Source organism: Nicotiana attenuata, unplaced genomic scaffold, assembly GCF_001879085.1.
Source record: "Nicotiana attenuata strain UT unplaced genomic scaffold, NIATTr2, whole genome shotgun sequence".
NCBI classification, from domain to species: Eukaryota; Viridiplantae; Streptophyta; class Magnoliopsida; order Solanales; family Solanaceae; genus Nicotiana; species Nicotiana attenuata.
The window spans coordinates 547,192-560,336 of record NW_017670341.1 but is presented as its reverse complement, the minus strand read 5'-3'; the positions used below and the strand labels follow the sequence as shown (position 1 = coordinate 560,336).

At 38.0% G+C, this 13,145-nt stretch overlaps 1 protein-coding gene across 1 annotated transcript; it reads right to left on the bottom strand.

Annotated features, from left to right (window-relative positions):
* Positions 1–872: 872 nt before the first annotated feature.
* Positions 873–1,993, bottom strand: LOC109238113. The gene is made up of 2 exons (XM_019404543.1): positions 1,906–1,993; positions 873–1,813 (listed from the first exon to the last, which is right to left on the bottom strand). The coding sequence occupies exons 1-2, from the start codon at positions 1,991–1,993 to the stop codon at positions 873–875; spliced, it is 1,029 nt and encodes a 342-aa protein (XP_019260088.1).
* Between the last annotated feature and the right edge of the window lie 11,152 nt (positions 1,994–13,145).

Here is a 13,145-nt window from a genome sequence, read left to right as displayed (position 1 = left end):
GGCCATTGGGCATGTGGGGCAAAGGAAAGGTTGTGTAGGTGTGAATTTAGATGGTATCTCATGGATTCCCTTTATTTTGGCAAAGGGCACATGTCCTAATCTATTGTGCCTCAAAAGTTCAACCATGTTTCTATTAGATGTAGAGGTGAAAGTAGAAACAGAAGTAGATGCATTCGAGACAAAAATATATTTTTCACTACTTAAGGATGAAGTATTAACAGTGGAGTTTATATGAGGATCAACACCACTCTTATTACAAGCATGAGACGAAACAGGTAAACTAGATGCAACAGGGGGAACAAGATGCAAGTGAGGGTTCACTTATTCTTATCAGACATACTAGATAGAATTTGAGTAGAAGTTTGAGTGGGGGTTGTGACAGTCTTACAGAGATCTGAAATGTAATAGTATAGGCCATCAGTAGCCTTAACAATTTCCAGAGGCCTCTTCAGTAAAGGGGGGGGGGGGCTGCAGAAGAATACATGAAAACTTGGTAAAGATGACATAGCAATCAAATTGAACTGTCAAGCATATTAGGTTGAATTTGAAACTGGGCACAAAAAGGACTCTCTTGAGGCTAAATTTAGGGCTCAAGACTACATCACCTACTAGTGTCACCTTCACCTTATATCTATTAGGCAGTGTGCGAAAAGGGTAAACTAGGGTCTTAATATTAGTTAAAATGGATTTGTTATGTGTCATGTGATTTGTGGCCCCGGAATCAAGTATCCAAGAGTCAGCACTTGGCTTAAAATATTCATATGAACGATCGCTAGAGTTAAGAGAGGTAGAACAAGCTGAAATACCTGCAAAGTTTACTGCTCATGCCTTCATGCCAGAATTGTCTTCTGCATTTCCAGTCGTAAAAATTTCTAGGATGCTGATGAGCTAATTGTATGTTCTTTGGTAAGATTCGGCATCATTCGCCCCTCTTCTTGAGTCTGTAGCCTTTCCCCATCTCCTATATCAGTATCCTTATCACCATAATCTCTAAACACATTGGCAGCCACTCGTTTTCCCTTATTGAACTTGGATTCTTGCGGATAACCATGAAGCTTGTGGCACCTATCCTTGGTGTGCCCTGGCCTCTTGCAGTAATCACAAACTGGTTGAGGCCTGTTTGTGGAGTAATTTCCCTTGAAACTATTGCTCCCAGTGCCACTCGACTGGTTGTAGTTTGTGTAGGAACTCCCTCCGGGTCCATTTCCTTGTTGACCATAACTAGTTCTGAAGTTGTTATTTCCCGTCATGTTCACACTCAAAGAAGTGGAGTCAATGATCAATTGATTACTTGGCTTCCCCTCCTTTTGCTTCTCCTCCTGGATGAGAATGGCAAATGCTTGTGCCAAGGACGGCAAGGGATTCATCATCAGGATGTTTCCCCTCACAACAATGTACACCTCATTTAAGCCCATTAAAAATTGAATTAACCTCCTGTCCTGCTCAGCTTTCTGCATATTTGCCTTGGCACCACAAGTACAATGGCACTTGCATTGAGCATGTGCATTCAAGGTGTTCAGTTCTTCCCACAACTTCTTCATCTTAGTGTAGTACCCTGTAATGTCGAGTGCTCCTTGACTCAAATCAATGATTTCTTTTTGAAATTGATGTAGTTTTGCCCCATTGGCTTGATCATATCTATCCTCCAACTCCTGCCAAAGCTCCTTGGGATCGTGTACATACTGTAGACTGTCTGCCAGATCCTTTGAGAGAGAATTCAAAATCCACGAGGTCACTACATTATCGCACTGTTCCCATTGATCAAAAGTGGGATCCTTTGGGTCTGGTTTCCCACACTTCCCATTTATGAAGCCTACTTTGTTCTTCACAGAAAGAGCCTAAGTACTCCTCGCCTTCATGACTTGTACCCCAATCCATCAAAAGGCACTGGCACAAGCATGGAACCTGCATTTTCGGATGGATGCATGTAAAGCGGGTTGGTTGAATCGAGTAGCGGATTAGGAGAATCCAATGTGCTTTCTTCAATTGCCATGACTCTAGTCGATATATATGCGCAGAGTACTCTTAATCACCCGATTTATGTACCGATCCTAAATTTGGGACTGACCTCGAACCTCAAAATGAAATAATATCGAACTTTGATTTTTCTGGACCAAAAATGAAATCAAGCTAGAGATTAGAACCTCTACTTCGATACCATGACAAATCCTCAGGTGAACGAGATGAAATCGAGCTCAGATAATCTCCAATGGTAGATGAATAGAGACCTAGCTAAGAAAGAGAAAAAATGAGAAAAGAAGCTTTGAGAGATCTGTGAAACATAATTGGGAAAAATGAATTGAATATTTCACTGTACAAAATGTCTAAACACCTTACTTATACACGTGACTCACACACTTGACAGCTGGCAAACGTTGTCCACTAATTAATAACCATATTAACAAACTAACAAAGCTAAGCTATATAAGTAAGCTAATTGGTAAAGTAAAGGATAAATACACGTGTGCACAAAGTATAAGTGTATAACCAGTCTCAATAGAGATTTAGGGCCGTGACAAGTTTATTTTATAAGGTCTAAAAGTTACTCAATGTAACGAAATTATTTTCGTAAATCAACACTTTATTTAGGAAATACAAAGAGCCAAAATAGGACCTTATGTTTGGATATTAACTCAAAATCGTCCCTCAATATAAGTTGGAACGCTAATAGTCATCTAGGTATTCAATATCAATGCACAAGTAGACCTGTCTAACGATCTTTAACCAATAAAAACGGAAGAAGACACAATTTAAATTATTATGTTTCTCAAACATAAATAAAGCTATGTTTTTTTGATATTTCAGCTTGCCTTTGAAGAGGAGGAGAATAGGTATAATGTGATTTTATCGATCACTTTAAATTTATTTGATAAAATTAAGTAAATAAATAATATTCGAAAATATTATTGATAAATTTAAATATAAAAATAATTTGAGAAATCATACAGGATAGAGTTAAGTTAAATTTCAAGAGTAATACAAAATTATATTCATTATATTATATTAAATTGATAATTTATTAAAAAATTATATATCGATTTAATAATATTAAGTAATCATTTATACAATTAGATAAGCAAGGAACAAAAAAAGAAATAAAATATAAAGAAAATATAAAAATATAAGACTTATAATTAAAATTACAATGAGAAAAGTCGTACATATACACATAACTAAAATCATAATAAACAAATAGTCATAAAGGAATAATACTAAAAAAAAATATCAAGTGATAGCGTAAACATATATATGCTAATTAAATTGCTCATGTAGGAAATTTTAATTAATAACTAGAACTCATAATTTCATAATGAAAATACAAAAAATATAAAGATACTATTAGGATATTATACATAAGATAAGAATATATAATATAAACTAATAATTATTAAAAGTATTGGTAGGTTTTTATAAAACTAATAAAAGGCTTATCTCTTTATACTTTTGATGAATTCAAAAATAAAATTTAGTAATAAAATAATACATTATTTAAATTTTCAACAAAATACAAAATGAGAAAACTAATCAAATATTATTGTAGACAATAAATTACGTCGAGAAAATAAAATCAAGACTGAAAAATATTGCAATAATCGTAGTATTTTATTTCAAATAATATGAGTGTACAATCTCTATGGATCATCTGATTCTTCTTTCCAATAGTAAATAAATTCAAGAGCCTCTAAGCATGTTTGTTTCCACGAATGATGTTCTTGGATTCAACTAACACGAACTTTGATTTGAACTCGTATTTCTTGAACCTTGATGTGTTCTTCGTTCTTGAGCTTGTACTTGATTTTTTCTTCGTTCTTGAGCTTAAACTTGATTTCTTGAACTTGAGCTTGATTGTTTGAAGCTTGAAACTTATGGAGGAATTTGCAGTGTTTGATCCACGAGCTCTTTCTTGCTTTTTGTTATAACTTCTGGTGTCTTTTCTGAGTNCCAGAATACTTTTACCTTTGAAGTACTTCCAGCGAATCTGAATTCGTTACCATCACTTTCCAGATATTGATACATAGGATCCCATAAGCAACATAAAAATACCACGAGTCTTGACCTTTCCCAATGAAAACACAGTCTCTAACCACATACACAACCTTAAGGCACCTGATTATCATATGCAAAATCTCGAACAAAACAAAACCATTCTCGAGAGTCATTTACTTCATATTCGAACTGCAATTTGCCTGATCAAACGGACATGACTGTCCGTGCCTCATTAGCACTCTGACACCGCGGGGATGATCTCATTTCCAGTACAAACAAACATCTTCCTTCTCTATACACTGAGCGTCCTTTATCAACAACAACTCAAGACGTCCTATTATTTTCTCACATATACGAAGCACCATATAACCTTTGTCATAATTTTGCTTCACTCGTGCCATCCTCGGCTCAATTCCTGCAACTAGAACTGATTCGCCAACATACCTTGAGACGTAACCAACATAGCACATAGCCGCGCCATCGGCTAATCAACGGCTACCTCCCCAACTTGGCTCGAAGCCATATATCAAGACACCCTTAACAACTCATAACACTTTTACTCTAATGATGCCACAATGCCACAGTGATATTAAACTCAAATCATGTACAAGTTTGTGAAAACACGGATCATCTAGTACTGTAATCCTCTACAAATCTCATGTTCATCCCCACATCAGTTGAGTCCACCCTCTAGAGCGACTCGAATTTTATCAAATTTCAACACATACCCTTCAATTACACATGAGATCTTCTAACAATACACATAAGAATCATACCATTCAAGAACACTCCGCAGGAGATAACCCACCTGCTTCGCCTCAATTTGGTATTTCAGCACACCTCCCACCTTCATACTCATAACACAGCCAATTTAGTCTTCCTGAGTCTAAACTCATACCGCCACATGTATTGCACTTTACTTTCCAACTAGAAGATACAAAAATATCCTTAACGCGCCCATGATTCGGGCCACACAACAAATCACAATAGGAATCGAACACTTATCAGTTCATCTATTATCCAGCAGACTCCTTCGTCACTACCAAGATCACATAGATGCATCTCGCAGTTCTAACATACTCATCACATGGATATCCAACCGCCATTCCGGCTAATAAGGACAATACTGAACGTATAAGTTCAAAACACCTGCTCACACAATCAGCACCTCGGTGCTCAGGCCATAGGCAAAGATCCGGCTTCAAGTCCTCCAGACTGGCCCAACATACTCACAAAGATTACCTCTCGCCCCTCGATCGGGGAATCATAAACCATCAAGGCACATATAATACCAAGCGCTCAGGTGCGCATATAGACGTGAGGAAAGAATTTCAAGAGTTATATCTCAAGCTGAATCAAGTACGTACGATAAGAATTCCAAGAAAGTGAAGTTTTCCTAAAGGTTCTGCAGCCTCTCGAGGATAAATACGGACGTCTCCGTACCGATCCGCGAGACTCTACTAAACCTGCTCATGACTCGTGAGACCTACTAACCTAGGCTCAGATACCAACTTGTCACGACCCAATTCCCATACCCGGTCGTGATGGCGCCTCTCGTGAAGACAAGGCCAGCCAACTAACCCAAAACCTTTCACTAACAATTATTAAACGTGACTGGATAGAAGATACAACTTAATGGCATTAGAAACTGTTAATTACTACCCGACCAGGGTGTCACAAGTCACGAGCATCTAGGGAAAAACCTTAACACAACTACAGGCCAATAAATATATACAAGTGAAATTTCTGGAAAACAAAAGACAACATCCGGTGCCGCGAACGCTAGCGGTCACCTTGCTCAGCTACAATAAGAATACCTTCAATCCGCTAATAACCCGCTACCGGGTGAACGATACCTGCAACTGCACGCGAGGTGCAGGGAGTAAAGTGAGTACTTCCAACTCAGTGAGTAATAGAAGTAAATAATAACTGAGCAGCAAGAAATCACGTAAAGCAACCAACGGGCTGTACAGAAGCCGGGTACAATTTCCGAGAAAACAGTGAAATCAGAGAACTTCTTAAAAATGTTTCGGCTCAGTTCAAATCTCTTTAGAAAATGGTCATTTCAATAATTACGAAAGCTGTTCAAAATAGTTAGTGCTGATTAGCATAGAAAATCCGCCCCTCGGGCCCAAATACCACAGCATAGCAGGTAAAAATGCAAATAAGTATGCAAGATGAACACATAAAAGTTCGCCCCTCGGGCATGAATTTCGTTATTAGTCAGTCATTATTACCTGACCGGTCAGCCATTGTTACCTGACCCAACGCGTATTTCAGTGCCATTGTTATCACTGGTCAGCCATTGCTACCTGACTGGTCAGCCATTGTTACCTGACCAAAACACGTATGACAGTGTCATTGTTACCACTGTCCAATTCTAAATGGGTACCCGCGCTCACTGTGGCTGTGCAGACTCCGGAGGGGCTCCTACAGCCCAAGCGCTATATCATCATAAGGCCTGAAAGCATGTACATGTCAACATGAGGCCTGAAAGCCTTCTCACATTACACTCGAGGCCTGAAAGCCTCCTCACAATACACTCAGCATATCCTCACATATGGCCCTCGGCCTCAATCAGTCAAAAAATAATCATAAGCCCCTCGGGCATTAGTTAAGAAACAATAATTCTCAGCTCAAACAGTAGTTCAAATATCAGTTAAAACTCAAAGTTGAGTAAAAATATAGCTGAGTTCATAAAACAGTGTAATGACATTGGACTGAGTTCAATTAATATTTCAAATAGTGAGGAAAAACAGTGATGATAGCTCATAGGGAGTTCAAACAGTCGGCAATAAGCCCCAAATATGGCAATAAGCCCAAGTCATAGTGAAAAACAACAAGTCATAGCGAAATACGCGGTAAAATCAACAACCGGGACGGACCAAGTCACAATCCCCAACGGTGCTCTACCCCACGCTCTCTATTCGGCGTGCAAGTCACCTCAATATAGCACTATGGGTGCAAATCCGGGGTTTCAAACCCTCAGGATATCATTTACAATCATTACTCACCTCGATCCGACGAAATCTCAAGCCCGCGACGCCTTTGCCCCTCGAATCGGCCTCCACGCGCGTCGAATCTAACCAAAATCAGAGCGAGTACATCACAATATGCCAAGGGAACGATGCCCAATCGAAAACAATCGAAATATAGCAAAAATCTCGAAACTAGCAAAACCCGAGCCCCGGGCCCACTTCTCGAAAAATTACAAAACTCATATTACCGGATTCCTCGTCTTGCCACGAGTCCATACATATCAAGTTTACCAAAATCGGAGTTCAAATGCCCTTTCAAATCCCAAATTTTCATTTCAAAAACCAAGCCCTAGTTCTTCCAATTTTTACACAAATTTCCAAGAATTAAAGGTTGATTCTTCAATAAAAATGACGTTTCTAGGTCACGAGACTTACCTCCAGTTGATTCCCGTCAAAATCCTCTTCAATCTCTACCAAAAAGCTCTTAAGGTGGTCAACAATGGAGGAAATCATACCAAGCTCGCGGATGAAATATTGAATAAAAACCCTCCTAAACAGTCCAGTTTTCGCTTCTGCGGTCCCCATGCCTGCTTCCGCGTGACCGCTTCTGCGGTCCTTGTCCGCTTAAGCGGAAATTCATTAAATCACAAGGGTCGCTTCTGCGACACAATTTCTCGCTTCTGCGAAGTCTCACCTCCAAGCCCAAACCGCTTCTGCGACTTCTTGTCCGCTCCTGCGGACTCGCTTAGGCGAAAATACTTTCGCTTCTGCGGAACTGCTCAACCTCATCCTATTCCGCACCTGCGATGCTCTCTCTGCTTCCGCGCAACCGCATCTGCGGTCTCCTTTCCGCAGATGCGGAAATACCTGCTGCAGCCAAGAACCTGCAATTACCAACTTCAAATTTTCTTCCAATGGCCACCCGAAATCACCCCGAGGCCCTCGGGACCTCAACCAAAAGCACCAACATGTCTTAAAACATTATTCAAACTTGCTCCAATCAACGAAACACCTCAACTAACACTAAAATCATTGAATTACATCGGATTCAATCCTAAGTTTCTTAAAAACTTCCGAAATACGCATTTGATCGAAAACCCGCTCAAAACACCTCCGAATGGTCTGAAATTTTGCACACATATCCAAAATCACCTAACGAAGCTACAGCAACTCTCGGAATTCCATTCCGACCCTCGGATCAAAATCTCATCTATCAATCGGAACTCGCCGAAATACTAACTTTGCCAATTCAAGCCTAATTCTACACCGAACCTCCAAACTCAATTCCGATCGCACTCCTAAGTCACAATTCACCTCCCGAAGCTAACCGAATCACCGGAAACCACATCCGAGCCTCCTAACTCATAAGTCAACGTCCGGTTGACTTCTCCAACTTAAGCCTTCCTTAAAGAGAATAAGTGTCTCATTTTCTACCAAAACCAATCCAAATCAACTCTAACACACCAAACACTGATAATGAAACATGAAGAAGCATGAAATGGGGAAAATGAAGCAGTAACACATGAGACGACGGGTCGGGTCGTTACAACTGGACCTCTAGGAAGATGACATCTTGGCCTAATAAAGTGGGATCATCACTTGTAGCCCAATTAAATGTTTTTTTACCTCCTATAGCAAAGGTTGATACCTTATTTATTTTAAATAAATATCCTTTTAAAAAATTATATTCCATAGCTACCTTTTAATTTTTATAGCCAAATATCTATTTATGGTTACCTCCTACCCTAAGTCATAAAATACTCTTTGTATTATTTTTCCTTGTCATTCTTTCAGATTTTTGTCGCTTTCTTCTCCTCTTTTTCTTCCTTCTTATTTCCTTGTATGCCACCAAAAACCTATAAGATTTCTCCTTCTTCTTGCTTTCTACTTTCAGAAAATCAGAAAAAGCCCCAAATTCAAAAAATGGCATCTTTCGCAGAGGCACCACCGGGGAACGAAGCAGCAGGGGCAAAGATCTTCAAGACCAAGTGTGCTCCAAATTTTGAGAGTTTCGAGTCAGAATCACGGCCCTCTTGACGAGACGACATTAGGGTTGTTCTTGAACAAAGACGACGGTATTTGGGGCTGAGCAACTTGAAAGAGTTGAGGGTTTTTGCTCGACGGCGGATTCACCGAAAATTAGGGTTTGTTCTTGAACAAAGACGACCGGAGTTTGGGGCTGAGCAGCTTGATTTTCTGTTAATATATTTCAATGTATTTTCAACGTATCACGCTGTATTGTCTTTTTTTTTTCATTGTAATTCAATGTATCTCGCTGTATTCCATGTATTTCATTGTATTCACTAACCTTTTTTCATTTTGTTTCAATGTATCCAGCTATATTCTATGTATTTCATTGTATTCATTGTCTCACTATATGCTATGAATGTATTCATATATTTTTTTTTAATTAATATATTTATGTATTCAAATGTATTATATAATTTTTCTGAAGATTGCTTTGTTTTTGGGATATTTTTCGGTTGAGAATCTTTTTTATAACTGAAAATACAAAATTTGTGTGTTATAATTGAGTTTGTTGAGTTATATTAAGAGTCTATTATGTTAATTGATTCACTTTCCGTTTAAAAACAGTGTCTCCTGATTCACGCCGTGAATACAGTCGAATACAATAATCTGTCCAGCTGTAATCCCATGTTTCACGCCATGAATACATCGAATACACTCGAATACAACAACGATTAGCTGGACTTCCCTGATTCACGCTTATTTTTGCTACTGTATTCATGAATACAGTAGCTTAAATACATCTAATACATCTTATAACAACAGAAAACGTATCTACAATCCGTAATATAGCAAATGGTATTTATAAATAGCTAATTACCACTAAAAGATAGTGCTTTATAAAAAATTTCTTTATTTAATCCTTGTATATTGGACTTATATAACTAATCCAATTATATTATCCCAATAAATTTATTTGAACTAACAGATCTTTAATTCAAAAATATAGTCCAAATAATTTTTTAAGGATTTAAATCTAATAAAATTTAGATGCCTACAAATGCCCTCTACTTCAAGACTTATCGAAGTATGAGGTCGTCAAATGTCCGAGACTAGTCTTGAAGTGTCTCCGGACAATAGCATACACATAGAACACATATAAATCTTTTATATGGATTTAAAATGTGCTGGGAACGTTTTGAACATTTTTTTTCCAAAGAAAACGTGCACTTCTGCTTGGTAAGAAAATTACTCTTTCCATTAATAAATATTGAGCTTGCACTTAAGTGTTGCATTCTATTATTGCATGTAGCACTTTCGTACGTAATAAAGTTAGTTGGAAATTACTGAATCCCCACTTTAACCATAGGTTGACATAGAAAACCAAAATATATGCCACGTTGTATGCTACGCCAATCCCTTTAGGAGATGATCATGCTATAGGGGTGTTAATGGTTCTGTTCGGTCAGTTATTTTATAAATTTGTATCATACCAGTTTTTTGATTATTCTATTATGTATAATCAAAATTAGCCTTTTCGAAATCGTCCAATCATATTGGTTTTTTTTTGGTACCGGTACGGTTTGATTAATTTTCGGTATTTTTTAAATATTATGTAAAATTTACCTGTAGAAGTAGAAGGCAATAACATATGTTCTTATATAGAACTTAGTAAAACTCTCTAGATATTTTTACTGTTTAAAGAGTGATGAACTAAAAAAATGAAAGATGGCTAGAATATAGATGCATCAACTATTCTACAACAGCGTAAAAGAAACCAATCAAAGGCAAAGAAAATATAAATCACACGAGTGAAAAGATATTAACCAAGATGAGACTCAAGAATAAAGTCTATAAATGATTAAATATTCAAAAAGATAAATCTAAACTATAAGAAAGGAAACATATACAATACATTACAGTTTGCTACTCATAATAGCTAGAATACTTTGTGTCTTGCTAATGAAGATACTTGAAATAACTTAGTTTAAGTAGAAATAACATAATAGGTTTTAGGAATTAGTATTTTGAGTTTAACTACTTGTTGGCTTGTAACAGTTTTCATAATTCCAAGTCCCAAAGAAAAATTTACTGTATTATTATTTTTAAACTTACTATATAAATATATTTTTCACATGTAAAATTTATTCGGTACGGTTTGGTATTTGTTCGATTTATTTTGCTAAAATAAAAAATCTACCCTAATTATCGGTGTGGTTATAGATTTATATAAAAATTTATAATTTATTTTTAAAAAACCCTAAAACTCGGTTCGGTACGGTTCGATCGAATTAGTCGATTTTCGAATATCCCTTGACACCCCTACTACCAAGTCCTTGTTGATAACAAATCCAAAATAAATTCGGCACATGCAATTGTCTTGCTTTTAACTTTGTCATAGTCACATATTCACTTTTACTACATTTAATTGACGAAGAGGATCCTATATAGCTGCCACGTAGGATTTGTCCTTTCTTTATACTTAGATATTTGCCTTTAACTTAGGCAAAATCTTTGCCTTTGGACAGAAGCTCCACACGCACACTAAACCAAATCCCACTAGAAAACCAATTGTGCCGTCCAAAAGGCGGCAGAAGTCTTCCCACATCGAAATCAATTTCCGTCCAGCTGCATTGAGAAATCTATATAAGGATGCGTGCTCTCCAACTTATGAGCATCAGTTCGCAGTATTTGTAAAGCCACTTGAGTTTATTTTTGCAGACTCGAAAGCATCAACGCGAAGGTAATTTCTTCTTCTTTTCTTATACTTTTCTTCTTCTGTCGTTTTTTTTTGCAGATCAAACAAGAAGGATATGTTCTTGTTTAACGAGATGATCCATGCATAAAGAAGACAATCTTAGGGTGTGAGGGGATAAGTACTCATCTCCGCCCAAATATCGGAGAGATTACTCTCAAGGTGGCCCGAATATCGGAGAGATTACTCTCAAGGTGGCCCAACTATCGAAGAGATTACTCTCAAGGTGGCCCAACTAGCGGAGATATTATTCTTAAGGTGACCCAACTATCGGATAGACTATTCTCAAGGTGACACGACCATCAGAGAGATTACTCTCGATGTGGCCCGACTATCAGAGAGATTACTCTCAAGGTGACCCGACTATCGGAGAGATTACTCTCAAGGTGGCCCGACTATCGAAGAGATTCCTTTCAAGGTGACCCGACTATCGGAGAGATTACTCTCAATGTGGCCCGACTATCAGAGAGATTACTCTCGAGACAACCCGACTATTGGAGAGATTACTCTCAATGTGGCCTGACTATCGGAGAGATTACTCTCAATGTGGCCCGGCTATCGGAGAGATTACTCTCAAGGTGCGAAAGGATGGATACTCATCACGGCCCGAATATCGAAGAGATTACTCTCAAGGTGGCCCGTATATCAGAGAGACTTACATGTCCACCTTAAGAATTGAAAGTATAGTTCCTTTTAAGGACAAACCCACGAAGAGGCCAACTTAAGGTGCAAAGGGACTTATATGTCCACCTTAAGATTGGAAAATTATACTTTTTTTTTTGGGCAAACCCACGAAGAGGCCAACTTAGGTGCAAAGGGACTTAAATGTCCACGTTAAGATTGAAAAATTATAGTTCCTTTTAAGGACAAACCCACAAAGAGGCCAACTTAAGGTGAAATGGGACTTAAATGTCCACCTAAGATTGGTAAATTAGAAAGCTTCAACTCGAAGACTTCATGGACTTGACGACATTGACTTGAACATTTGGAAAACTTTGAAGATTTGGCGGACTTTGCAGACTTCAACTTGAAGAGTGGTGGTCATTCAAAATTCGACTTGAAAATTAGCAGACTTGAAGACTTCAACTTGAAGATTTAGAGGGCTTAAACAATTCAACTTTAAGACCGGCGAATTCGAAGACTTCAACTTGAAGACCGACAGACTTGAAGACTTCAAATTGGAGACTTGGAGGGCTTAAATATTTCAACTTGAAGAGCGGTGAATGCGAAGACTGCAACTTGAAGACCCACAGACGTGAAGACTTCAACTTGGAGACCTGGAGGGCTTAGATATTTCAACTTGAAGAGCGGAGAACTTGAAGTGCGGCGAACTTGAAGAGCGACGAACGTGAAGGCTTCAACTTGAAGACCGGCGGACTTGAAGATTTCAACTTGGAGACTCAGAGGGCTTAAATATTTCAACTTGAAGAGCAACGAACTTGAAGACCGGAGGACTT